Source organism: Platalea leucorodia, assembly GCF_965183815.1.
Source record: "Platalea leucorodia genome assembly, chromosome: 17".
Taxonomy (NCBI): domain Eukaryota; kingdom Metazoa; phylum Chordata; class Aves; order Pelecaniformes; family Threskiornithidae; genus Platalea; species Platalea leucorodia.
The window spans coordinates 8182457-8208719 of record NC_138839.1 but is presented as its reverse complement, the minus strand read 5'-3'; the positions used below and the strand labels follow the sequence as shown (position 1 = coordinate 8208719).

The following is a 26263-nucleotide window of genomic DNA, read 5'->3' as shown; positions in this document are numbered from 1 at the left end:
ATTTGAACCAAACCCCCCCAAATCCCCCAAACCCCTGAAACGCCACGAAAAAAGGGGGGGGGGGGGGGGGGAAATTCCGCGCTTTTTTCTTTTTTGTTTAATTTTCCCCCTTTTTGCTCTCCCGAATCCGCCCCGACCTTTGCTTCCTCGCAATAAATATACAAAAATAGAATAAATTAGGTTAAAAAATACAAGGAAAAGGTAACACTGGCAGATCAGCGTTAAAGGGGGGGGGGACACAACCCACACCCAAAAACCCGGTGGGAGAGGAATAAATAGGGAGAAAAAAGCAAAAAGAAGCCAGTTTTGGGGCTGAGCCCTTTTTTTGTTTGAAATGTGGGAAAAAAACCAAGGAGGAGACCCCTGCAACTCCCCCCCCAGCCCAAAATGAGCTTGAAATTTAAATTTTTATCATTTTTTGGGGGGGGGGAGGATGGGGGTGACACCCGTTTCATCCCCAACCCCGGGGATAATAATAATAATACTATCAAAACCCCTTAATAATAATAGAAATAATAAATAAACCCCTCGGGGAGGAGGGGGGGTCTCTTCATTTGGGTGCTTTCAAGTCTTTTTTTGGCGGGCGCGGGGGGCTACAGGGGGCCCCCCCCGGCGCCCAGCTGCTCCTGCAGCCCCAGCAGGCTGTAGGCGATGCGCTTCTGGTGCCCCGGCAAACGCACCCCGATCTTCTTGATGTCGCTGGAAAGAAGGGGGGGAAACAAAAAATGAAAAAAATAAGGGTTATTGGGGCGGAAAGAACCCAAAAAGGTGCAGGGAGAGGGGTTCGGGGGGGGCGCATCCCCTGGGGACGGATCCGGCCCTGAGCATCCCGGTTTTGGGGGCCGCGGGCCGTTCCCGGGGCCGGCCCTCGGCCGCGGCTCGGCCCCTCTGCGGCCGGGGAACGTCTAATTTTATCCCGTCCCTCGGGCCAGCGCCGCCAACGCCACGGAAGCGGTTTCCTTTCCCAGCACGTCCCTGTCCCCACGGGAGCTGGGGGGCACAGCATGGGGACAGCAAGGGGGCACCAAGGGGTCATCAAGGGGACAGGATAAGGATACCATGGGGACAGTATGGGGATGACATGGGGACACCAAGGGGACACCATGGGGACAGCATGAGGACAGCAAGGGGGCACCAAGGGGACAGTATAGGGATGACATGGGGATACCAAGGGGACAGCATGGGGACACCAAGGGGACAGTATAGGGATGACATGGGGACACCAAGGGGACACCAAGGGGACAGCATGGGGACACCATGGGGACGACATGGGGACGACATGGGGACAGTATAGGGATGACATGGGGACAGCATGGGGACACCAAGGGGACAGCATGGGGACACCATGGGGACGACATGGGGACGACATGGGGACAGTATAGGGATGACATGGGGACAGCATGGGGACACCAAGGGGACAGCATGGGGACAGCATGGGGATGACATGGGGATGACATGGGGACACCAAGGGGACACCAAGGGGACACACCATGGGGATGGCATGGGGATGGTATGGGGACACCAAGGGGACAGTATGGGGACAGCATGAGGACACCATGGGGACAGCATAGGGACACCAAGGGGACAGTATGGGGACAGTATGGGGACACACCATGGTGATGGCATGGGGACACCACGGGGACAGTACAGGGACAGCATGGAGACACCATAACGACAGTATGGGGACAGTATGGGGACAGCATTGGGGACAGCATTGGGGACACATCATGGGGACAGTATGAGGACACTAAAGGGACGGCATGGGGACACCATGGGGTATAGGGGCGGCATGGGGGCAGTATAGGGAGAGCATGGGGAGAGCATGGGGACACCATGGGGACAGTATGGGGACACACCATAGGGACAGCATGGGGACAGCATGGGGACACCAAGGGGGCAGCATGGGGACACACCATGGGGACGGCAGGGGGATGGTATGGGGATACCAAGGGGACAGTATGGGGACAGTATGGGGACACCATTGGGGACACATGATAGGGACAGTATGGGGACACCATGGGGACACCATGGGGTATAGGGGCGGCATGGGGGCAGTATAGGGAGAGCATGGTGACAGTATGGGGACAGCATGGGGATGGTATGGGGACACCAAGGGGGCAGCATGGGGACACCCTGGGGACAGCAAGGGGACAGCAAGGGGACACCCTGGGGACACGGACTCACTCGCTGGTCATCTGCAGGACCTTCTCGATGGTGCTGTAGCCCGAGGCCATGAAGTGCTCGGTGTACTGCGGCATCCGGATGGACTCCAGCCACTCGGGGACGGAGCGGAAGGGGACGCCCTCGGAGCCGCTGGTGCTGGGCAGGCGGATGGAGACCCTGCGGGGCACGGCGCGGGCGTGAGAGCGGGCGGCGCGGGGGGCGTGAGGAGACGGGGGGCGGAGAGACGATGCGAGGATGGAAGGGTGCAGAAAACCGATGCAAAAATGGAAGGGTGCAAAAAAACCGATGTGAAAATGGAAGTTTGCAATAAATGGAAGGATGCAAAAACGATGCAGAAATGGAAGGGTGCAAAAAATAATGCAAAAATGGAAGGGTGCAAAAAACGATGTGAAAATAGAAGGTTGCAATAAATGGAAGGGTGCAAAAACGATGCAGAAATGGAAGGGTGCAAAAAAAAATGATGCGAAAATGGAAGGGTGCAAAAAAAAGATGTGAAAATGGAAGGGCAGGAAAAATGATGCAGAAATGGAAGGATGCAAAAACAATGCAGAAACGAAAGGGTGCAAAAAACAATGCAAAAATGGAAGGATGCAAAAAACGATGTGAAAATAGAAGGCTGCAATAAATGGAAGGATGCAAAAACGATGCAGAAATGGAAGGGTGCAAAAAAAATGATGCGAAAATGGAAGGGTGCAAAAAAAAGATGTGAAAATGGAAGGGCAGGAAAAATGATGCAGAAATGGAAGGATGCAAAAACAATGCAGAAACGAAAGGGTGCAAAAAACAATGCAAAAATGGAAGGATGCAAAAAACGATGCGAAAATAGAAGGCTGCAATAAATGGAAGGGTGCAAAAACGATGCAGAAATGGAAGGGTGCAAAAAAACGATGCGAAAAATGGAAGGGTGCAAAAAAAAGATGTGAAAATGGATGGGCGGGAAAAATGATGCAGAAACGAAAGGGTGCAAAAACGATGCAGAAATGGAAGGTTGCAATAAATGGAAGGATGCAAAAAACGATGCAGAAATGGAAGGGTGCAAAAAACGATGTGAAAATAGAAGGGTGCAAAAAATGATGCAGAAATGGATGGATGCAAAAAAAAAAAAGTGAAAATGGAAGGGCACAAAAAATAATGTCAAAATGGAAGGATGCAAAAAATCATGCAAAAATTGAAGGAGGCAAAAAAACCAACGCACAAATGCAAAAAAGCAACACACAAAATGTCACGATGCGGAGATACAGAAAACAACGCCCCAATGCAAAGGTGCAAAAAGTGAAGGCAAAAGCCCAGTGCAAAATGGAATGCAGGAAAGCAAACGTGTAATGCAAACAGTGCAAAAAACGCAAGAGGTGATCCGTATGTGCCCAGATGTAAAAAAGAATGCAGAAATGTGAAGATGCAGAGAGTAATGCAAAAAGTGGAAATGGAAAAAATAAGGCAAGAATGCTAAAAAGCAAGAAGCAATGTGAAAATGCCAAAGGGGAAAAAAAGCTGAAATGCACAAATGCAAAGAAGCAGAAAAGAACGCAGGAATGCAAAAGCAATTAAAAAATGCAAAGATGTAGAAAAGAATGCAAGAATATAAAATGGGAAAATCACTTAAAGAAAGCACAGATGCAAAGAAGTGTGCGAGAATGCAAAGGTGCAAAAAAGAGTGCGAGAATGCAAAGATGCGAGAAGCAATGCCAGAATGCAAAACTGCAAAACCAATGCAAAAAAATGCAAAAAATGCAAAAAGGAGCGCAGGAATGCCAAGAAGCAAAAGAGCACACAAGAATGCAAAGGTGCAAGAATGCAAAGCTGCAAAACGCAATGCAAAAATGCAAAGATGCAATAAAGAAGTGCAAGAATGCAAAGCTGCAAAAACCAACACAAGAATGCAGAGGTGCAAAAAGCAATGCAAGAATGCAAACCTGCTAAAACGATGCAAAAAAAATGCAAAGATGCAAAAAGCAATGCAAAGATGCAAAGGTGAAAAAGAGTGGAAGAATGCAGAGACGCAATAAAGAAGCGCAAGAATGCAGAGATGCAAAAAACACCACAAAAATGCAGAGATGGAAAAAGCAGTGCAAGAAGGGCAGATGCAAAAAGGAGTGCAAGAATGCAAGAGTGTAAAAAAGGATGCAAAAAGCAATGCGAAGATGCAAAAAGCAATGCGAAGATGCAAAAAGCAATGCGAAGATGCAAAGGTGCACAAGAGCATGCAAGAACGCGATACTGCAAATTGCACCCCCCTTCCTTCCCCGCCCTCGCCCCGTCCCAGCTCCCTCCGCAGCTCACCGGGGGTCGAAGTCCGCCAACGCCTTGAGGGACTCGGGGGCGCGGATGAGCTTGTCGAGGATGCTGACGATGTCGGCGAACTTGGGGCGCCGGCTGCGCTCCTGCTGCCAGCATTGCATCATCAGCTGGTAGATGGCGGAGGGACAATCCAGGGGGGCGGGGAGGCGGAAGCCCTCGTTGATGGCCTTCATCACCTACGAGGAGGAGGAGGAGGAGGTTGAGCGGTGCTCCCCCAGAAATGCTGCCCGTTTGCAAGGACACCCCCAAAAATTGGTGTTGGAGGAAGGCGGATGCTCACCTCGTGGTTTGAGAGCTCCCAGTACGGTCGCTCGCCGTAGGACATCACCTCCCACATGACGATGCCGTAGCTCCAGACGTCGCTGGCGGAGGTGAATTTACGGTAGGAGATGGCTTCGGGCGCCGTCCAACGGATGGGGATCTTCCCACCCTGCGACAACACTGGGCTCAACCCTGCACCCCCAAAAAACAACCCCACCACGGCCAACCATCCCACCTCGGTGGCACTTACGCTGGTGGTGTAGGTGGCTTCAGGGTCGTCTTCCAACACCCTCGAAAGCCCAAAATCGGACACTTTGCACACCAGGTTGCTGTTCACCAAGATATTCCGGGCCGCCAGATCCCGGTGGACGTAATTCATGTTGGCCAAGTATTTCATGCCGGCGGCGATGCCCCTCAACATCCCCACCAGCTGGATGACGCCAAATTCCCCTTCTTTTTCCTGGGAAAAGGGGAGAATCCGGCCTCAAATCCATCTCCTGCCCCGCCTTCCGTGGTGGGTGTTGGTGGTTCCACCACCGAGCCTTGCCTGGCGGGGGGCCGTTGCCACCACCGCGCTTCACCTACCCGTAGGAATTTATCCAGCGCGCCGTTCTCCATGTACTCGGTGATGATCATGAAGGGCTTGTCTGTACAAAAAAAAAAGACCCAAAATGGGTAAAAAAACCCCAAATCCCCCCAACCCCCCCCCAAAACCCCCAAAAAACCCAAAACAAACACCCCCCCCAAAGCCACCCCTTGCAAACAAAACCCAACCCACCGAAAACAAACAAAAGTCCCCCCAAAACCTCCCCCAAAAACCCAAAGCCCCAAAACTTCCCACCCCCCCAAATTCCCACCCCCCCAAAACCCCAACCCCTCAAAAAAAGCCCCCCAAAACCCCAAACCCCCACCCAAAAAACCCCAAACCCCTCAACCCTCCCCAAAGAACCCCTCCCCCCACCCCCCCCAAAATAAAACCAATAAAACCCAAGCTCCCCCCAAAACCCCCCCCCAAACCCCATCGTTGCCCAAAACACCCTATTTTTATATAGCGTTTTTTGGGGTGTTTTGTAGGGAAGTTGGTTTTTTTTGGGGGGGGACACGGGACACTCACACTTGGAGACGACCCCTTCCAGGCGGATGATGTTGTGGTGGCAGAACTGGCCCATGATGGTGGCTTCGCTCAAGAAGTCCACCCGTTGCTTCTCCGTGTAGCCCACCTTCAAGGTCTTGATGGCCACTGGCACCTCCTTCTTCCCACGCTTCAGGGTGCCCTTGTAGACCTCCCCAAATTCACCTGCTCGGAGGAAGGGGGGACATTTAACCCCCCACCCTCGTCCAACTTTGGGGCGTCTTTGGGGTGATGAAGCCACCTGAGGACCTACCGGCGCCAATGACCTTCTGGCGGGTGATGGAGGACGGAGGGATCTCGGTGGTGAACTTGAGCATGGCTTGGTTGGGGTCTTCGTAGGTGTGAGGGTCAACGTAGGTCTTGAGGGGCTTCAGCTGGTCTGTGGGGTGGCGTGGGGGGGGTCAGCACCCATGTCACCCCCCACCCATCCCCGTTGACCCAACCATCCCATTGCTCACCTGACTTGGAGAAGTAGACGTCCTCGGCGGACTGGCGTGGCCGTGACCTCCTCTTCCTGCGGAAAAGCAGCATTTTGCCCCCAAAAATCACCCCTCGCCCATCTTTGGTGGTGGAAAAATGGTGGTTTGGGGTTTGGGTTTTTTTGGGGGGGGGGAAGGGGTTTTTCCTTACCGCCGGAGGACGTAGAGGAGAGCAGCCAAGAGGAGGAGGACGAAGAAGACACCAGCGAGGGAGCCGCTGATGACAGCGGTGGATGCCATGGCCTCGGTGCCTGTGGGGACAATTCGGGGCAGGGTTTTGGGGTGAACCATGCACCTCCTGGACCCCTCACCCCCAAAATTCTGTCCCCCCTCCTTGGTCCTCACCCTCGGGTAGGGTCTCGAACTCGTGCTGGGGGCTGTAGGCGCCGTGGCCGTCTGGGGTGAGCGCCTGGACCCGCACCACGTAGGCGGTGGCAGGGGACAGCTTGGGGAGGGTGACGGAGGTGCCCTCGCAGCGCAGCACCGAGTAGCTGTTCTCATCCACCTGGGGACAGGGGTGGGGGGTGACGTGGGTGGGGGCAAGGACGGAGATGATGAGGATGGAGGTGACACAGATGGAGGGGCGATGTGGGTGAAGGTGACGTGGATGGAGGCAAGGATGGAGGTGACATGGATGGAGGCAACGTGGATGGAGGGGTGACGTGGGTGGGGGCAAGGATGGAGATGATGAGGATGGAGGTGACACAGATGGAGGGGTGATGTGGGTGGGGGTGACATGGGTGGAGGCAAGGATGGAGGTGACGTGGATGGAGGCGACGTGAATGGAGGGGGTGAAGTGGATGGGGGCAAGGATGGAGGTGACATGGATGGAGGTGACGTGGATGGAGGGGGTGACGTGGATGGGGGCAAGGATGGAGGTGACGTGGATGGAGGGGGTGACGTGGATGGGGGCAAGGATGGAGGTGACATGGGAGGAGGTGATGTGGGTGGGGGGTGAGGTGGACGGGGGTGATGGATTTGGGGATGGTGGGCTGAAGCTGTGACACGGGACGGACCTTCTTGCTGTAGGTGACCTCATACTTCCAGACCCGACTCTGCTGCCGTGGTGGCACCGTCCAGGACAGGACCAAGCTGGTGGCCGTCCGTCCATCCAGGCTCACCGATGTCACCCGGGGTGGCTCTGCCATGGGGACAGGGAGGTCACAGAGGTGTCCCCATGATGGAGGGAAGGTAGGGGAGATGCTGGTGGCCCCTTACCCGTCTGGTTGACGCTGATGGTGGCGGTGGCCACGCTACGGTGGTGGCTGTAGGCTGACACCCCGTTCCGGGCTTCGACGGTGAAGGTGTAGTTGACGTGTGGCTCCAGGTCGGTGACGGTGACCCCCGTTGCCGTCAACCCCCGGGGGGGCTGCGAATAGCGGACCCCCCCGTCGCAGGGGCGGCACTCCCCGCTCTCCGGCCAGCACTGCTCGCAGGTGACGCTGTAGGTGACGTCCCCACGGCCGCCCGGGTCGGCGGGGGGGGACCAGCGTAGCTGCACCGTGGCCCCCAGCCCCACGGCTGTGACGCCTTGCGGGGGCGAGGGGGGACCTGGCGGGGGGGGACAGAGAGCAGAGAGGGGGGTCAGGGGGGCGATGGCCGTGCCGTGCCTCAGTTTCCCTCCCCAAAAAGGTCACTTACGGGTGCAGGGGTCGGCGGGGGGGTCGGCGGGGGCGCGGAAGAAGCCGTCCTGGCAGGGGCAGGCAGCGGCGGCGGCAGGGGAGGGCAGGGTGTGGGACGGGCAGGGCTGGCAGCCGCTCGGGGACACCGCGGCCTTGAAGGAGCCGGGGGGACAAGCTGGGGGGGACACAGGACACAACGACATCGGTGAGACCCCCAATCCCCCTCCCCACCCACAGCATCCTCACCCAGGCGGCTTTTGCGGGGGACATCACCCTCCCAAGCGCCCAGAGTGGGGATTTGGGGGCATTTCACCTTATTTTGCAGCTGCTTTATTATTGGGGACCCCCCCCCCCAGCCCACCCCTCTCCTGGCTGAGCCCTGCCGCACTCGCTGCACTGGTGATGCTCGAGGGTGAGGATCCAGGACGGGGGGTTGGGGGCTGCCGCTTCATTTCCCTGACCCAGAGTGGGGATTTTCAGGTATTTCCCCTTATTTTGCAGCCCCTGTTATTACCGGGACCCCCCCGGCCCCCCCCGAGCCCTACCGCACTCGCCACACCAGTGATGCTCAAGGTTGAGGATCCAGGATGGGGAATTTTGGGGCCAACACCTCATTTCTCCACCCCCCCCGCTTCCATCCCCTGGCATGCACCGAGCTGGGGCGTCCTCAGCCCCCCAAACCCGGCTCCTCACCCCCCCCAGTGCCAATTTACTCCCCCAAGCGCTACCTTGGCATCTCTCTCCCACTTTCTCGTAGCCGGCCCGGCACAGGCACTCCCCGATGGGCACCAGCCACTCGCCGTCGGCGTTGCAGTGCAGCGCAGGAGCTTGCTCGGCCACCGCCTCCTCCACGCACGTTCCCCGCACCTCGGCCAGCGTCTGCGAGTCGGCGCCGGCCACCGTTTCGGGAAAGCGAGCCATCCCCCGTAAAACAGCCGGGCATCTCTTGTAATAAATCCGAACGGAAAGCAACGCCACGCAAGCTCCCAAATCCTGGAAAGCCAAGTAGAAACCTTTCCGCCGGAGAGGTCCCACCGATCGCACCTCAACGTTGAGTTTAACATTCCGGGAAGCAAAATCATCCTGGACGGTGATTTCATCCGGAGCGATGGTGTCGATCTTCTTGAATTGTCTCTTTTGGAAGTTGGTGCCGTAATCCACGTCGGATTCGGCGTAGTAGAGGTTGAAGGTCTCCTTGCAGGAGCCGCCGCCGGCGGTGGGGAAGCTGTTGCAGTCGCGGACGGTGAATTGGAGTTCGATGAAGATGCGCTGGGCCACCCCGCGGTAGATCCAGTTGGTGCGTAGCCAGTTCTCCTGCTCGCCCTCCAGCACGTTGCACACCGAGTAGATGTAGATCAAGGAGTCGTTCAGCACGTTCTGCAGCAGGTCCCACTGCCCCCGAGAGAGAGAAACGGGGGCTATGGGGGGGAAACTGAGGCAGGGTGGGCGGCGCCCCGGTCCCCGTGGATGTGCTTGCCCTCATCCCCGTGGATGTCCCTGTCTTCATCTCCATGAGTGTCCCCATCCCCGTGGATGTCCCCATGGAGGTCCCCGTCCCCATCCCCATGGGCGTCCCTGTCCCCAGGGTTGCCCCTGTCCCCATCCCCATGGAGGTCCCCATCCCCGGTCCCGATCCCCAGTCCCCGTGGGTGTCCCTGTCCCCAAGGTTGCCCCCATCCCCATCCCCGTGGAGGTCTCCATCCCCAAGGATGTCCCCATTCCCAAGGATGTCCCCATCCTCATCCCCATGGTGTTCCTCACGGACATCCCCACCCATCCCTATGGATGTCCCCAGCCCCAATGATGTACCTGTCCCCATGGATGTCCCCATCCCCGTCCCCATCCCTATGGATGTCCCCATCTCCATGGAGGTCCCAGTCCCTGTCCCCATGGAGGTCCCAGTCCCCATGGAGGTCCCTGTCCCCATCCCCATGGGTGTCCCTGTCCCCAAGGTTGCCCCCATCCCCATTCCCACGGAGGTCCCCATCCCCACGGATGTCCCCATTCCCATGGAAGCCCCCATCCCCGGCATGGGCTCTCGGGGAGCTGCTGGCCAGCGGGGCCGGATGCCCGCGGCCCCGGGTGCTCACCCCTTTGCCGTAGGGCTGGGTGAGCCAGCCCAGCTCCCCCTGCGCCTTGGCGAAGTCCAGCAGGACCACTGCGGGGAGAGGAGAGGGGACGTCAGCGGGGTGGGCGCCAAGCCTGGGAGATGCCACCAGGACCCGGGGATGACCCCAGGACATGCAGATGCCACCAATACACCCAGATGCCTCTTGGACCTGTGGATGTCCCTGGGACCCCGGGATGTCCCCCAGGACCCAAGGATGCCCCCAGGATCCACGGATGCCCCTAGGACCCACGGATGCCCCCCAGGACCCACGGATGCCCCCCAGGACCCACGGACATCTCCCGGGATCTGTGCATGTCCCTAGGACCCCCGGATGTCCCCCAGGACCTACAAACACCCCTGGGACCCCCCGGCTGCCCCTGGGACCCCCCCCGGAAGACCCCAGGGACCCCTCCCAGAAGAAGGGACACCGAGGCAGAGCTCCGCGCCGTGCCGAGGCCGGGCAGACCTGCTGTGGCACGCCGGCCGCCCCGGCGAGGGCGGTGGCCAAATCCAGCGCCCGGGAGAGGAAGAGGAGGCCGCCGAGGGCCGGGAGGGAAGTGCTGACGGGTGGCCCCCCCCTCGGTGAATCACCCCCCAGGAATGCGCCCGGACGCCTGGGTTCACCGGCGGGATGGGTCCCAAGGGGGTGGGGGAGTTTTGGGGACGGATGCCCCCCCCCCCAGCCAAGCCCTTCCGCTGAGAACGGGCGAGCTTGTGACATGCCTCAAGAGGGTAAAGTCTGGGGGGGAACCCCAAGAACCCGGCTGGGGGGGACACATGGCTCTGTCGTCCCCCCCAACCCGTGCCCGGGGTCAGGAAGGATGCCGGGGCGGATATCCCGGCTTTCCTGCGGCTGGAAATCCCCCCGCATGCCTCCGGAGAGCGGAAAACCGGCAGGAGGCTGGCGCGTGAGCCGAGTTGGTGGGTTCTCTGCGGGGCGTCCCCTCCCCGTGTCCCCCCCGGGCCGCGGCGGGGGTGAGTCAGGGGAGAAACCCAGGGCTGCGGCTGTTGAGTCAAGGGGTGCAGCACCCACGGGCGCACCCACGCCCGGGGCCACCGGTGCTGTCGGCACCTCCGGTGCCATCACCATCGGCATCCGCACCCCTGTCCCCGGTGCCACCCGCACCCCCTCTGCCACCGCTACTGCCTTCTGCATCGCCATCGCCGCCACCACCATCTGCGCTGCCGCCGTCAACATGGCCATGGCCATCACCACGGCCATCACCACCGTCTCCATCGCCAACATGGCCAGCGCCACCACCGTTTCCATCGCCACCACCATCTCCACCGCCATCGGCAGCCCCTGCACCCCTCTCCCCTTCCTCCCCCGTATCTGCATCGCCACCTCCATCACCTCCGTTCCCACGACCGTCACCAGCCCCTGCACCGCTGCTGGCGCTGTCCCCATCCGCTCTGGCACGGCTGTTGCCATCGCCATCATCATCGTCACCGTCACCGCTGCACTCCCCATCTGCATCCCCGGCCCATCCCCGCCTGCAGCCTTGTCCCCGTCCCCAGCTGCATTTTCATCCCCATCCCTGTCCTGTCCCCATCCCCATCCCTGTCCTGTCCCCATCCCATCCCATCCCAACCCCAATCCCCATCTCAGTCCCAGTCCCAGTCCCATCCCTGTCCCTATCCCGTCCCCATTCCAGTCTTAATCTCAATCCCAATCCCCATCCCAATCTTAATCTGAATCCTAATCCCCTCCCCATTCCAATCCGAATCCGAATCCCAATCCCAACCTGAATCTCAATTCCAATCCTGTCCCCATCCCCATCCCAATATGAATCCCAATCCCAATCCGAATCTGAATCCCAAACCCATCCCCATCCCTATCCTGTCCCCATCCCAGTCTTAATCTGAATCCCAGTCCCCTCCCATCTCCATCCCCATCTGAACCCAAATCCCAACCTGAATCTCAGTCCCAATCCCGTCCCCATCCCAATCCCAATCCCACTACCCCGGCCAGGCGGTGCAGGATCCGGCCAGGGCACCCAGCACCCCCAGCCGCCCCTTCCCACCGGATTTTGCCCTTTCCAAGCGATGGGAAGCCCCCCCTCCCCCCCCGATCCCGCTGCTCTCCCAACACCTTCCCCTTTCCTGCACTTTTTTCCCCCCAAAATCCCGATATCCCCAAGGATCCCTCCCGGGAATCGGCACTTTGGGAACGCGCCCCAAATCCCGCAGCCGCGCCACGGGGTCACCCCCCCCTCCGCCTTCCCCCCAGCACTTAAAACCCCCTCATTTTAGGTTTTTTTACCCCATTTTTATCTTTTAGGGGGGTATTTTCCATCCCAAACCACCTCCCAGCCTCCGATTTATTTGCATTGGGGGCCGGATCCTTCCACCTTTCCCTCAAAAAGCGACGGATTAAATCCCTCGGAGTTTTTAGCAACATAAGTTCTTTAAAAATTAAATATATAGTTTTAAAAAGTGACTTTCCCCCCTTTTTTTCCCCCCCCCAAACCCCCAAACCCAGCGGGGGAAGCGTTGCGAGGCGGAGGCCGGGACGCCGCTTGTTTTTCCCAGCACTTTTTGGGGTTTTCCTGACATTGTTTTCCAGCTCTCCGGGCCGGATCCTGCCCGGCCCATCGCCGGCCATGGCAAACATTCCATTTTTAGGGTGATTTTCCCCTTTTTAATGGTTTTTTGTTTGGTTGTTTGTTTACCCCCCCTCCACCCTAACCGCTCTGGCGCGGCTTTTGGGGGGCACGCAGCAGGATCCGGCCCCGCAGCGCTGAGCCGGGCGCTCGGCATGGGAAAAGTTGCCCAAAACTCTTGGGTTTCCCCGCTTTTTAGCTTTTTCCTCCCCAATTTTAACTTTTTCCTCCCCAATTTTAACTTTTTCCTCCCCAATTTTAGCTCCCCCCCCCCCATTTTAAACTTTCCCCCCCACTTTTTAACTTTTTCTCCCCCATTTTAGCCTTTTCCCCCCCAAAACGCGCCCCGGCAGCCGGTGATTCCCCGCCGCACCCATGGGTGCCCCTTTTTTTGGGGGGGGGGGGGGGGGCACCCCCTCATCACCCTTTAATTCGGGGGGGCTCCCCCAACCCCCCCCAACCTCTCAGCCCCCCCAAACCACCCAAACTTACCCCAACCCCCCCCACCCCTTTGGGTGCGCACCCAGCACCCCCCCAGCACCCAAATAAGTGGGGTTTTGGGGTGCTCCCCCCCCCAAAAAAGCGCGGAGCTCACCTTCCTCGGCTGCCAGGGGGGTGAGGGCGGTGAGGAAGAGGAGGGCGAAGGCTGGGGGGGTGCCCGCCATGGCGGGGGGGGCTGGGGGGGGCCCGGGGTGCGCCCCACAACCGGCGGCACCCAGCGCTGTGGGGCGTGTGGGGCTGAGCACCCCGCTCCTGTTCATTCATGTCCCGAGTGATGTCACTCGGCCACGCCCGCTCTTAAAGGGACAGGAGCTGCTCCCAGTACCCACCAGTATGGAACTGGGAGGACGCGAGCCTGAGAAGCGGGGAGGTTTTGGGGTGGGGACCCCCCACGAGGGAGCACACGCGTGGCGGGGGTTTGGGGTTGGGGGGTGTGCGTGTGCGTGGGTCTGGATCCGTCCCCAGTACCCACCAGTATGAGACTGGGAGGGCCCGAGCCTGAGAAATGGGCAGGTTTGGGGGGGTCTGGGACCCTCCCCACGGGGGAGCACACCAGTGGCGGGGGTTTGGGGTCGTGCGTGGGTCCGGATCCGTCCCGTGGTGCTGGGTGCGTGGGTCCCGATCCGTCCCGCGGTCCCGACCCCCCCCCGCCCGGCCCCGAAGGGGTTAAAGCCCCCCCCACCCCGCCAGCCCCCTCCCCTTTCATTCATGAAGCGGCGTGGGAAGGGAGCGGGGGGGCGGCAGCCAATGGCGGCGGGGGGCGGGGCCAGGCGGCTACTACCGGCTCCTCCCCCCGCCCACCAGTGAGATACTGGGGGCGCTGGTTTGGGGGGCGCTGCCCGGGACCCCCGGCCGCACCCCCTGGGCCGGACCCCAGCCCCCCAAATCCCGCATCGTCCCCAGCACCCCCCAGCACCCCCAGCCCCATGATCCCCCGGCCCCCCAAATCCCGCATCGTCCCCAGCACCCCCCCAGCACCCCAACTCCCCCAGCACCCCCCAGCACCCCCAGCCCCATGATCCCCCGGCCCCCCAAATCCCGCATCGTCCCCAGCACCCCCCCAGCACCCCAACTCCCCCAGCACCCCAGCACCCCCAGCCCCATGATCCCCCGGCCCCCCAAATCCCACAGCACCTACAGCGGCCCCGGCCCCCCAAATACCCCCCCAGCACCCCCATCTCCATCACCCCCAGCACCCCAAATCCCCCAGCACCCCAAATCCCCCAGTATCCCCATCCCCACGATCCCGTTGTACCCCAAATCCCCCAGCACACCAAATTCCCAGCACCCTAAATCCCCCAGTACCCCATCTCCATCACCCCCAGCACCCCAAATCCCCCAGCACCCCAATCTCCAGCACCCCCCAGCACCCCAAATCCCTGACCCCATGGCACCCCATATCCCCGGCACCCCAAATCCCCAGCACCCCATCCCCATGATCCCACTGTATCCCAAATCCCCCAGCACCCCAAATCCCTGACCCCATGGCACCCCAAATCCCCAGCACCCCCATCCCCATGATCCCATTGCACCCCAAATCCCATTGCACCCCAATCTCCATCACCCCCAGCACCCCAAATCCCCCAGCACCCCAAACCCCAGCACCCCAAACCCCTAGCACCCCATCCCCATGATCCCATTGCACCCCAAATCCCTAAGCACCCCAATCTCCATCACCCCCAGCACCCCAAATCCCTGATCCCATTGCACCCCAAATCCCCCAGCACCCCAATCTCCATCAGCCCCCCAAATCCCCCAGCACCCCATCTCCATCACCCCCAGCACCCCAAATCCCCCAGCACCCCAAACCCCCAGCACCCCATCCCCATGACCCCATTGCACCCCAAACCCCCAGCACCCCAAATCCCCCAGCACCCCAAATCCCCCAGCACCCCAATCTCCATCAGCCCCCCAGCACCCCAAATCCCTGATCCCATGGCACCCCAAATCCCCCAGCACCCCATCCCCATGACCCCATTGCACCCCAAACCCCCAGCACCCCACCCCCATGACCCCATTGCACCCCAAATCCCCCGCACCCCCAATCAGGTGAATCGGGGCACCCCAGCATCTTTTTGCTGGAAGAAAAGTGCATTTTGGTCAAAAAGCACCTTTGCACCCCCCATCCCCCCAGCACAGGGGAGGCCAGAGGCCGCGGTGAGGGGCCCCCCCAAACCCGCCCCGCAAGAGGGGGTTCAGGCGGGGGGGGTCCCCTCGCCCCCCGGGACGACGCCGGCGGCGATTTGGTCCCGCCGCCAGAGCCTCTCGACCAGGGCGTCGAGGAGGGGGGCGACGCGGGCCAGCCCCCCGCGTCCCGCCCCGGCCCCCGGCCCGCTGCCCGCCCGCAGCACCGGCAGCCCCCAGCTCTCCTCGAAGGCCGTCACGTCCCCCTCCGTCACGTCCGCCTGCGGGGACAGGTCGAATCTGGGGGGCGGGGGGGGCACACGGTCAAGGGAGACACCAACGCCTCGAAAAATCCCCCCACAAGCCCGTAAAAATAAGCAGGAGCTGCCAAGCCATCGGTGTAACGAAGTGTGCACGTTCTCAGCCTACCAGGGGACCGAGTGGTGCGAAATATGGGGGTGCAAACCTGCTTGTGGGGACATACACACGGTCAAGGGAGACACCAACACCCTGAAAAATCCCCCCAGGGGGGCAAAACCCTATAAAAAGAGGTGGATGCTGCACTTCAATCAGTGTAACGAAGTGTGCGCTTTCTCAGCCTACCAAGGTATTGAGTGGCGGGGTGCAAAACCGCTTGTGGGGGGACACACGGTCAAGGGAGACACCAACACCCTGAAAAATCCCCCCAGGGGGGCAAAACCCTATAAAAATAGGTGGACGCTGCGATTCCATCGGTGTAATGAAACGTGCACGTTCTCAGCCTACCAAGGCATTGAGTACCTCAGCCTACCAAGGTATTGGGGTGCAAAACCAGTTGGGGGGGGGCACACAGTCAAGAGAGACATCAACACCCTGAAAAATCCCCGCTCCCCGAGGGAAGCAAAGGCCCCTAAAATAAGCGGGCGCTGCAAATCCATCGGTGTAACGAAGTGTGCATGTTCTCAGCCTACTGAGGGGGCAAGCGGTGCAAAATACGGGGGTGCAAACCCGCTTCTGGGGGGGATGCGGACCCCCAAGGGCCCCCGGGAGAAGGATACTTGGTGCCGACGACCACCCTAACGAGGTTTTCTTCGTCGGGGCCGACCACCCGGCTCATCTGGGCTGGCAGCTCCTCGAAGGACGAGCGGTCGGTGAAGGAGAAGAGGAAGAGGATGGCGTCCGCCTCCTCCTTACAAGCCTGAGGGGACACACACACACACACACAGCCACCGTCACGGGGGGGTCCGACGTGCGTGTCCCCCCCCCCCCAAACTCGTCCCCCCGCGACTCACGGGCAGGAGATGCTCGAATTTTTTCAGGGCCCCGTCCCCGCAATCCCAAAAATGAAGCTGGAAGAGGACGGGGCGGCCGCTGGCCCGCAGCTTGGCCGGCCAGTAGACGGTGGTGGCTTCTATACCTGGGAGGGGACACGCGCGGAGGGACGGTCACTCCCGGGGACATCGGGGTGCTGCGCGTGTCCCCCCAAAACGCACCCAGGGTCTCGTGGTGGACGGGGGGCACGGGGGTCCCCGCCAGCGCGGCCACCAAGGCCGTCTTGCCGACGCCGCTCTTGCCGGAGAGGAAGAGTTTGTAGGTGACGGTGGGGACGGCCAAGGCGGGGGACAGCACGGGGCGCTCCAGCAGACCTGGGGGGGGGTGTGTGAGGGTTTTTTTGGGGGGCTGGCACCCCGTTTTATTGAGGGGGGGGCGTGGGGCTCACCGAACACTCTCCGTTGGTTCTTCTGGAAGATGGAGTCCAGGTAGGGGCGGCCGGCGGGGGAGAGGAGCCAGCCCGGCTCCAGCACCGAGCCCCCCTGCGCCGCCATGCGCCCCCGAAAGCCTGGGGGTGCAGGGGAGATCCCCCCCCCCCCTTTTCCCCCATGGGGTCACTGCACCCCGCAGCTTGGGGGGAGCAGGGTGTCCCCTTCCGACCCCCCCACCCCGGGTCCCTGCACCCACCATGGGGTCCCTGCACCCCCCCCGGGTCCGTGACCCCCCTTTATGGGGCTCCTGCCCCCCCCCGGGGTCCCTGCATCCCCCGTGGGGTCCCTGATCACCCCCCGGGGTCCTTGTGCCCCCCCCCGGGTCCCTGCACCCCCCATTGGGTCCCTGACCCCCGCTCTGGGGTCCCTGACCCCTCCTGGGGTCCTTGTGCCCCCCCCGGGATCCCTGACCCACCCCCCCCCGGGTCCCTGAACCCCCCATGGGGTCCCTAACCCCTCCTGGGGTCCTTGTGCCCCCCCCGGGGTCCCTGACCCACCCCCCCCCGGGTCCCTGCACCCCCCATGGGGTCCCTAACCCCTCCTGGGGTCCTTGTGCCCCCCCCGGGGTCCTTGACCCCCCCCCCCCGGGTCCCTGCACCCCCTATGGGGTCCCTGACCCCTCCTGGGGTCCTTGTGCCCCCCCCGGAGTCCCTGACCCCCCCCCGGGTCCCTGCACCCCCTATGGGGTCCCTGACCCCCCCCATGGGGTCCCTAACCCCTCCTGGGGTCCTTGAGCCCCCCCCGGGGTCCCTGACCCCCCCCCATGGGGTCTCTGCCCCCTCCGGGGTCCCTGCGCCCCTCCCTGGGGTCCCAGCATCCTCCCATGGGGTCCCCGCCCCCCCCGGGGTCCTTGAGCCCCCCTATGGGGTCCCCGCACCCCAAACCCCGCAGGGGGGTACAACGCAGCCCCCCCCCCCCCCCCGGGGTCTCTGCACCCCCCAAACGGCTCCGTGCCCCCCCAAACATACAAAAGGGGACGCAACGCAGCCCCCCGCCCCCCGGGGTCCCTGCGCCCCCCCGGGGCCCCTGCCCCCCCCAGCAGCTCCCCGCACCCCAAACCCTGCAAACGCCCCCCCCCGCCGTGGGGTCCCTCCCCCATTTTCCCCGCCGCGGTCCCTTTAAGGCGCGGCACCGCCGCCTCACCTGCGGCCGCTTCCGCCTCGGGATGACGTCACGCGGGGGCCGTGACCTCACCTTCGCCCCGCCCGCTACGCATGCGCGGGAGGAGGGTTGGGGCGACACGTGGAGCCGAGCAGCCCCCGACCCTATGGATTATGGGGGGCGGCCCTATAGGCTATGGGAGACCCGGACCCTATGGATTATGGGGGGCGGCCCTATAGGCTATGGGAGACCCGGACCCTATGGATTATGGGGGGCGGCCCTATAGGCTATGGGAGACCCGGACCCTATGGATTATGGGGGGCGGCCCTATAGGCTATGGGAGACCCGGACCCTATGGATTATGGGGGGCGGCCCTATAGGCTATGGGAGACCCGGACCCTATGGATTATGGGGGGCGGCCCTATAGGCTATGGGAGACCCGGACCCTATGGATTATGGGGGGCGGCCCTATAGGCTATGGGAGACCCGGACCCTATGGATTATGGGGGGCGGCCCTATAGGCTATGGGAGACCCGGACCCTATGGATTATGGGGGGCGGCCCTATAGGCTATGGGAGACCCGGACCCTATGGATTATGGGGGGGGCGGCCGTATAGGCTATGGGAGACCCAGACCCTATATATTATGGGGGGGGCGGCCCTATAGGCTATGGGAGACCCGGACCCTATGGATTATGGGGGGGGCGGCCCTATAGGCTATGGGAGACCCAGACCCTATATATTATGGGGGGGGCAGCCCTATAGGCTATGGGAGACCCGGACCTTACGGATTATGGGGGGGGCAGCCCTATAGGCTATGGGAGACCCGGCCCCTATAGATTATGGGAGGGGCGGCCCTATAGGCGACGGGAGACCCGGACCCTATGGGTTGGGGGAGGGGGGGCGGCCCTATAGGCTATGGGAGACCCAGACCCTATAGATTACAGGGGGGCGGCCCTATAGGCTATGGGAGACCCGGCCCCTATAGATTATGGGGGGCGGCCCTATAGGCTACGGGGGACTCGGCCCCTATAGATTATGGGGGGCGGCCCTATAGGCTATGGGAGACCCAGACCCTATAGATTACAGGGGGGCGGCCCTATAGGCTACGGGGGACTCGGCCCCTATGGATTATGGGCGTTCCCAGCCTTCTAGGGGACGGGAGACCCCGGCCCTATAGGTTGTGGGGGGCCCCATAGGCCGTAGCAGACCCCAGCCCCCCCGGCTCCGGGGCCCCGTTCCCAGCAGCGCCCTCCCGCTCAGCCCGGCGCTCCGCCCCCCCTTCCCCGCCCCCCCGTCCCTGCCCGCCCTTTTTTTACCCCGCAAGACCCCAAATCCCCCCTTTTCACCCCAAAACTCGCAGGTGGGGCTTCCCCCCCCAGCATCCCCCCCCCCCAAAAGGACCAACCATCCGCTGCTTTTCCTTCTTTTATTTGTTAAACCGCTAAAAATCCATCGGGACTGGGGGGGGGGGACCCCATTAAACCCCCCCCCCCCCAAAAAAAAAATGTACCCAAGATTTTAAATATCACGGAAAATCTGTCGTGGCGCGGCCGGGGCGGCGGCGTGGGGACACCTGAGTCGCGGGGAGGGGGACACCTCGCTCGCAGCACCGGCGGCGGGGACCCCCGGCAGGATTTGGGATGAATTTATCCCCCGCCCGTCAGGATTTGGGATGAATTTATCGGGAAACGGGGCAGAACGTGGCTGCCGCCGCCGCCGGGGGCCGAGGGGGGAAGGCCCCGGCCGCTCGGCGGGTTTGGGACCGGTTAGGGGGATCTGGGGACCAGTTGGGGGGATTTGGGGACCAGTTGGGGGGACTTTGGGACCAGTTCTGGGGATTTTGGGACCGGTTGGGATTTGGGGACCAGTTATGGGGATTTTTGGACTGGTTAGGAGGATCTTGGAACCAGTTATGGGGATTTTGGGACTGGTTGGGATTTTGGGACTGGTTGGGAGGATCTTGGGACCAGTTATGGGGATTTTGGGACTGGTTGGGAGGATCTTGGGACCAGTTATGGGGATTTTGGGACCGGTTGGGATTTGGGGACCAGTTACGGGGATTTTGGGACCGGTTGGGATTTGAGGACCAGTTATGGGGATTTCTGGACTGGTTGGGAGGATCTTGGGACAAGTTATGGGGATTTTGGGACTGGTTGGAATTTTGGGACCAGTTATGGGGATTTCTGGACTGGTTGGGAGGATTTTGGGACCAGTTAGGGGTATTTTGGGATTGGTTGGGAGGATTTTGGGACTGGTTGAGAGAATTTGGGGACCAGTTATGGGAATTTTGGGACTGGCTGGGGGGACCTTGGGACTGGTTATGGGAATTTTGGGACCAGTTAGGGGGACTTTGGGACCAGTTATGGGGATTTTGGGACTGGTTGAGGATGGAGACCACGTAAGCATTGGGAAAACGCCCCTGGAGGGATGCTCCGCACCGGGAGAACGTCAACCCAACGCCGATCCGCCGTCCGTCCCTTTTTTGACTCTTTTTTTTTTTTGGGGGTGGACGACAAAAGACATGCAAAGGGAATCGAGGCCGAAAGTGGAGAAGAAATATTTCACAGATCACCCTGGGTGCTCCTGAGGTTTTTTGGGGGAAAAAAATTGCATTTTGCCTTCCCTTAGGACAAATCAAATCCATTTGGGATCGGAGCGGGAGAGGCTGGAGTTAACGAGGGATTTATTTACAGACGAAGCAAAGCCCTCCCCATCCCCACGCGGCTGGGATGCGATTTAAGGCTCTGACCGGCAAAAAGCTCAGTGGGGACGGAGGGGGGGAAAAAAAATAAGGGGAAAAGGGGCCACGTCATGGCGCTGCCGGTTTGGGGAGGGTTCCCTCCTTTTCGGGTGCTGGAGGTCGTTGACCAAAACCTGGCAGAATCCGCCCATTTCCCCCCCCCTCCAGCATCTCGAGAGGCAAGGGAAGGAGGGACGTTGTCCCAGACAGACGCGCAGGTTCAATCCCTTCGGATTTTAATTTGTTTTAGTCTTTACGGAAGGAGGCACGTGCAAAGATGAGATGCAGTTACGGCTATCAGGGCTGCTGGCGCCCTCGAATTTACCAATATTCATCCTTTTGGCTGGAAAAAGAACCCGTTCCCAGGCTGCGAGGTGCTGGTTCAGCCTTGACCGGGTTTGCGGTGTGGAGCGAAACAAAAACCTTTGAGTCTAGAAGGGAATCGGCAGCCAAATTTCTCAGCTTTGGGGGAATAATGGGATTTTTAGAGTAAACCACGTGGTTTTTTGCTGATCCGCAGGGATCAGGGCTGATCCCAAAGCCTGATCCAGCCCGATGCAGCACAGGGGAGGATGCTAACGCCCGGCTAATTCTTAATATTTTTGGCATTTTGATGCAAAAAACTGTCCTTTGTTCCTTCTTACGGTCCCGTCCGGAGGACAGGAACGAGAGTGGCAGGCCAAAGGGGTGAGAGGCAAACAAACAAACAAACAAAGGCATCGTGTTTGTGTCGAGCAAAGGTTTGCAGCGCTGGCAGATTCCTGGTGGGGTATTGCTGTTGTTTTCCTTACGGAGTCAAGCACGGAAATAATCAGTGCGTGCAAGCTGACAGCCGCCTGCCTGCCGGTATTTGGTTTGTTTGTATAAAACCACTTTTACTCGCATCCCGCGAGGAGTTTCGGAGAGATACGAAGCCTCTCAAACCCCTGGCAAATAAAAACCAACCTCAAGAGGATACTGGAGGGCAGATTTCCCTACCTGCTCACCCCAAATCCTTGGCTTGGATGGCAGCGGCGCGGCTCCTTCCCTGCCTGTAAACACGATTTGCTTTACTGGGGTCTTACTGGGAACTGGCGGGGCAGCGCTGGAGGTTTTGCTTGGACTTTATTGGTTTCTTGCTCCCTAATTCACAGTTTGAACGCCTGCGTGACAGAGCAAGGGCTCGGAAAGGAGAGGGAAGAGCCGCGGGGAGGGAGGGGAGAAGGTGATGGCGGCGAAGGGCTCGGGCCGCATTATCTTTTTGCTCGCACAAAGTACAAGGCATTTGTTTTGGGATAGTATTTCACGTTTTGTTTCTTGTCCATGAGGCCACCGAATATGATTAACTCCCCTCTGCCTTGCACCACCGTGTGTAAACTGGTTTCGGGCGGCCCCACCACCGAACTGCTGTTGAACACTTTCCATTTGACTCGTCCTTTTTCCTTGGTGTCTTTAATGTCCAGCACGTACATCTGCATGGGTTTGCAGTTCATGCTCTGGTATAAAGGCTTCCCCACGTTGAGGGACTGGGGAGGGTGGTGGCCCAGGCGGCGGGCGATGGGAGGTAAGGAATGGCCGTCGCCTTGGGTAGAGCCCGGACGCGCCGCCGAGCCCGTCTCGGCGCCCGGGGAGCCCGGGGAAGAAGCCAGGGGTGGGCTCAACGCCGCAGAAGCCGAGGAGCTTTTGGAAGAAAGGGCTTTGACAGCCTCCAAGCTCCTCCGGAGCGCGCCGGGGGAGACGGCCCCCGGGAGGGAGCTGGCGACGTGGGGCGGCGTGTGGATGCCGTTGGTCTGCTCGGGGGGGTTCCTCATGCTCGCACCGACTGTCCTGCCCTCCACACCGTCCATCTGGCAGATGATGGAAGCCGGTTTCTGTTCCCAGCTCAGGTCGACGGATCCCAAACGCAGATCTTTCTGCTCCGGCAGCGATCCCCGTCGCGGTGCCAGGGCGAGCCCCACTTTTAGGTCGTATCCTTCAGCCGCGGAAGGCGTGCTGGGCGATACGACCTGCACGGGGCTGTCCAAGGAGGCACCGCCGGCCGCCGTGGCTCCGGGCGATAAACTCCCACCGTTGAGTACGGGGGAACTGTCTCCTCTGGCTGGGGAGAGGCTGCCTTCCCGGGACCCCGAGGGGGTTTGCCTCTGCGCTCTGGGTCGCAAGGTGCCCCAGCGGCCGTTGACGCAGGGAGCCTCGTCCGTGTTCCTGACGGGAGATTGAGAGCGGTATTCCCGCGTTTCGGGAACCAGGGCGGGCGGCGTGGCGCTGATGGGAGAGGGGCGAGAGTTCAAGCTGGGACTCAGCGGGGCTCTCCCGCTGGGAGCTTGGCTAAAGACCACAACGCACTGTCCCACCTGAAGGAGGAGAAGGGGAGAGAACAGGTTACAAACGGCAGGATGACCCTTTGTGCTGTACTGGGGAAAAAATAGGGGGGTACGGAGCATTTTGGGCAGGCAATAAAGATCAAGGGATGTATGCGAGAGAGCGGAGACCCCACCGCGTCCGTACCCTGCAGGCAGGATGGCACCACAGCTCCGGGGCTCCGTGGTCTTCGTTCTCCACCTTAAGCGGCTGCCACGTCCAGGGGTTCGCGTGCATGTGCAGTAACCAGGCGTCTTTAAACAGCTGTGAAGAAAAGCGTGACAGATTTAGGAGCCCGGTTTGAGATTTAGGAGCCCGGTTTGCTGCTGAGATCATCCCATCAGAGGTTAGGAGCGGTGCTTTGCTGCTGCAGGCAGAGGAATGGTGACCCAGATCAGGATCTGACCACCCAGGAGCGACTACACCCTACTATGGCCACGGACAAATCCCTTCAACTCCATCTTCTATCCCAGTATAAAATCAGGGCTAATTCTTCCAAAGCTCAATTAATCTCAGCGAGCTGCTCAGATAGCGCCTGGGGTGCTTTTTTCTTAATTAAAGCAGCTCTAGCAACAGCTAGACAGCTTCTCTGGAAAACCTACCATGTGGGTGCCCAGATTTGCAGGATAAAACGCCACCCGCGTAACGTGCGGGGTCCCCCTCTCCCCAGTCCAGCACGCAGGGCTCAGTTACAGCGAGACACACGCAGTTCGTGCCCGCGCTCCCCCCAGGATACTTACTGCATTGGGACCACCACAGCCACCGAGGATTAAAATGGTTTCATTGTCTATCACGATCTGGAGGGGGCAAAGAACAGTGTTTCAGACCGGGAAGGATGTGAAACCATCCCTGGTGCTTTCGGCAAAGCCTCTAAGTGCTGGCAGAGCCAGGTTACGGCTTCTCAGCCGCGCAGACGCTGCCGAATTTTGTCCGCCCCGGGATGAAGAGTGGAGCCGGGATGGAGAGCCGGTTTTGCTGGGCCCGAGGCAAAGCGGGATGCAGGGTTCACCCCACTGCCTTGTCCCAAACGGCTCACAAACCTGTTCCTCTCACAGAGGCGAGCAATTACCCTTCCTGAAGCTGAGCCAAACGGCAAGGGACTCGACGCCCCTCTTCGCTAAAGAGGTGAAGGCAGGATTGTCTGGGAGGGCACGTGCTTGCAGCAGTATTTGTTAGATGCTGGTGGTGGGTGAGCTAGTCCCTTAGTCTCCTTTTCCAGTGGACGGAGAGAAAGGCACGTTCAAACACAACCTCTCCGATCTCTTTTGCGTGCCCTGCTAGGCTGAGATGATCTGCATGCTGGGCACCACCGGCCGTCCTCCTGGGGACCACGAAGGGAAGGCAGGGATGCCAGCTGCGACAGAGACACCTGCATCGAGTCGGGTGACTCCCATGAGCTCCCTGCCCCAGGCAGGCAACAAAACAGGCACTGCCAGACCCGTGCTTTGAGCGGGTACAATCCAGAGTCGCTCAAACCGAAAACGAGGAGAGCGGAGCAATCAAAAGGGCCCCAAGCCAAACCAACTTGTGATAACACTTCATTGATCTTAAATGCCACGGGGGATGATCGCTGGGTGAAAACAGCAATTTGTTTTCTAGAAATGCTCGTTAGAGTTCTGAGTCATGTGCAAGACACGGCACGGTACCTGCCTGAGTGTTAGGGAGATTAAAAGCGCACCCTCGCAGAACAGATGGCTAGAGAAAACAAGGGCCCGTCGGGCAAAGGCTGCGAAGATAACTTGGAAATGGGGCGCTAGCTTTCAGGCGACCTGCAGAGAGCTGCCTGGAAGCTGGAAATTAAGCCGTGTCTGGTTTATCTTTGGCAGCGTGTGTTGGTGCTGAGCTAGCGAAGGAGAGCTCACCTGAGACTGGCCACCTCGCGGGTGAGGGCTGGGCCCAGAGATGTTGGGCTTGGACCAAGACCACTGCTCGAGATCCAGCACCCAGACGTCATTGCTCCTGCAAGGACGAGACAACAAGCGTTGACGATACAACCAGGCCCTCTGGGTCTCTGAAACACGGGTTTATGGCAGAATTGGGTTTTTCACAGGCTGGCGCTGAGGGGATTCACCGTGAGAGGTGACGGGTGTGCTAAGGCAGCAGGCAGACCCCAAGATCCTGCGGAGATTTCCTTCTGAAATGCTGTGAGCTACCCCGGGACCACCACAACACGCTCCTCGCTTGCAGGAGCGCTTGTCAAACACCCTCACCCCAAGCTTACATTTGCCGAGATCCTAGCGAACCCCCGAAGACGATCATTTTGTCTTCGATGACACAGGAGGAGTGTCCTGCCATGGGAGGGGGGCCGTGGGTGGTCACGATGCAGTTCCACCTGGGGGAAAGAGGGAGGAAGACGTTCACCATCAGGTAGGAAAGCGCTGGATGAACGGCAAAGCGAAAAATCCCAGGGGCCGGCAAACTCCTCAAGAACATGTTACAGAGGAAAACCTCAGGGCAAACCTCCAAAGATCCAAATAATAACGAAACTAATTAGAAATACTAATGCGCTAAACATTTTTAAAGCATGACAAAGTCACAAGGCCAAGTTGGAAATATAGCCTCTTTCAATTAAGTTCGCCCTGAATTATTTCCAACGCGGTTTAATTACAGCGTTCTAATGACACTGCCCAAAAGTGCATTGGATAATTGACACTTTTGATGATGAAAAGTTCTCAATGAAAGAGAAGCAGGAACCATCGCCGCTTTGATACAGCATTCGCTCCTTTCTCACACACAAGCATCAGGGAGAAAGCCTGGTCTAAAACCAGCCCGAACGGTGTTTAAAGGGAAAAGGAAAATTCCTGCCATCTCCGCGGTCACTGCTGGATTCTTTATTAAGAGTTCAGGAGCTGTAAAGGCAGAGAGCTGTACTAAAATGGTCGCTGCTTTATCATGTCTCCCTTGGAGGGCCACAGGAGCTTTGAGTTTTGGACCATTACTAAAAGACCTCCAGGAGTTAAGGCTTTATCTCCCGCTTTCCTCAAAGACCTCGCTGTCTTGCAGCCCAATCGATTATGGGTTTAAAAC

General features: G+C 59.7%; 3 protein-coding genes across 12 annotated transcripts in view; all 3 read right to left on the bottom strand.

Annotated features, from left to right (window-relative positions):
• Positions 1 to 82: 82 nt before the first annotated feature.
• On the bottom strand, positions 83 to 13798 carry EPHA2 (EPH receptor A2). Its single transcript, XM_082328971.1, is given in 18 exon segments — positions 83 to 699; positions 2185 to 2340; positions 4465 to 4658; positions 4763 to 4912; positions 4994 to 5203; positions 5329 to 5390; positions 5858 to 6040; positions 6129 to 6254; positions 6334 to 6389; positions 6506 to 6605; positions 6700 to 6859; positions 7371 to 7495; positions 7573 to 7905; positions 7996 to 8151; positions 8705 to 9368; positions 10067 to 10134; positions 13285 to 13379; positions 13381 to 13798. Coding segments are annotated over 18 exon segments (3018 nt in total). The 5' UTR covers positions 13455 to 13798; the 3' UTR covers positions 83 to 593.
• Positions 13799 to 15258: 1460 nt separating this feature from the next.
• Positions 15259 to 17157, bottom strand: CPLANE2 (ciliogenesis and planar polarity effector complex subunit 2). The gene is made up of 5 exons (XM_082328880.1): positions 17014 to 17157; positions 16787 to 16939; positions 16586 to 16710; positions 16352 to 16491; positions 15259 to 15614 (listed from the first exon to the last, which is right to left on the bottom strand). Exons 1-5 carry the CDS (start codon positions 17117 to 17119, stop codon positions 15386 to 15388), a joined length of 753 nt encoding a protein of 250 aa, XP_082185006.1. The 5' UTR covers positions 17120 to 17157; the 3' UTR covers positions 15259 to 15385.
• A 4139-nt stretch (positions 17158 to 21296) lies between these two features.
• The window catches only part of FBXO42 (F-box protein 42), a 49134-nt gene continuing 44167 nt past the window's right edge, over positions 21297 to 26263 (bottom strand). For 8 of the 10 annotated variants that reach the window (XM_082328850.1, XM_082328853.1, XM_082328859.1 and 5 more), the window contains 5 exons: positions 25458 to 25568; positions 25099 to 25195; positions 23977 to 24033; positions 23384 to 23500; positions 21313 to 23229 (listed from right to left, as the gene is read on the bottom strand). In XM_082328850.1, coding sequence (XP_082184976.1) covers positions 22132 to 23229; positions 23384 to 23500; positions 23977 to 24033; positions 25099 to 25195; positions 25458 to 25568 — 1480 coding nt within the window. In that variant the 3' untranslated portion in view covers positions 21313 to 22131. Of the gene's footprint in view, positions 23230 to 23383; positions 23501 to 23976; positions 24034 to 25098; positions 25196 to 25457; positions 25569 to 26263 lie in introns of all 10 variants that reach the window. The other 2 variants (XM_082328856.1, XM_082328852.1) reach the window with 2 other exon arrangements.

Excerpts from the sequence above, each read along its gene's own strand:
- CPLANE2 (XM_082328880.1), bottom strand. The coding sequence starts at position 17,119 with ATGGCGGCGCAGGGGGGCTCGGTGCTGGAGCCGGGCTGGCTCCTCTCC. Across the intron at positions 16,940-17,013 it reads GAACCAACGGAGAGTGTTCG|GTCTGCTGGAGCGCCCCGTG; the intron begins GTGAGCCCCACG and ends ACCCCCCCCCAG. Across the intron at positions 16,711-16,786 it reads CGTCCACCACGAGACCCTGG|GTATAGAAGCCACCACCGTC; the intron begins GTGCGTTTTGGG and ends GTCCCCTCCCAG.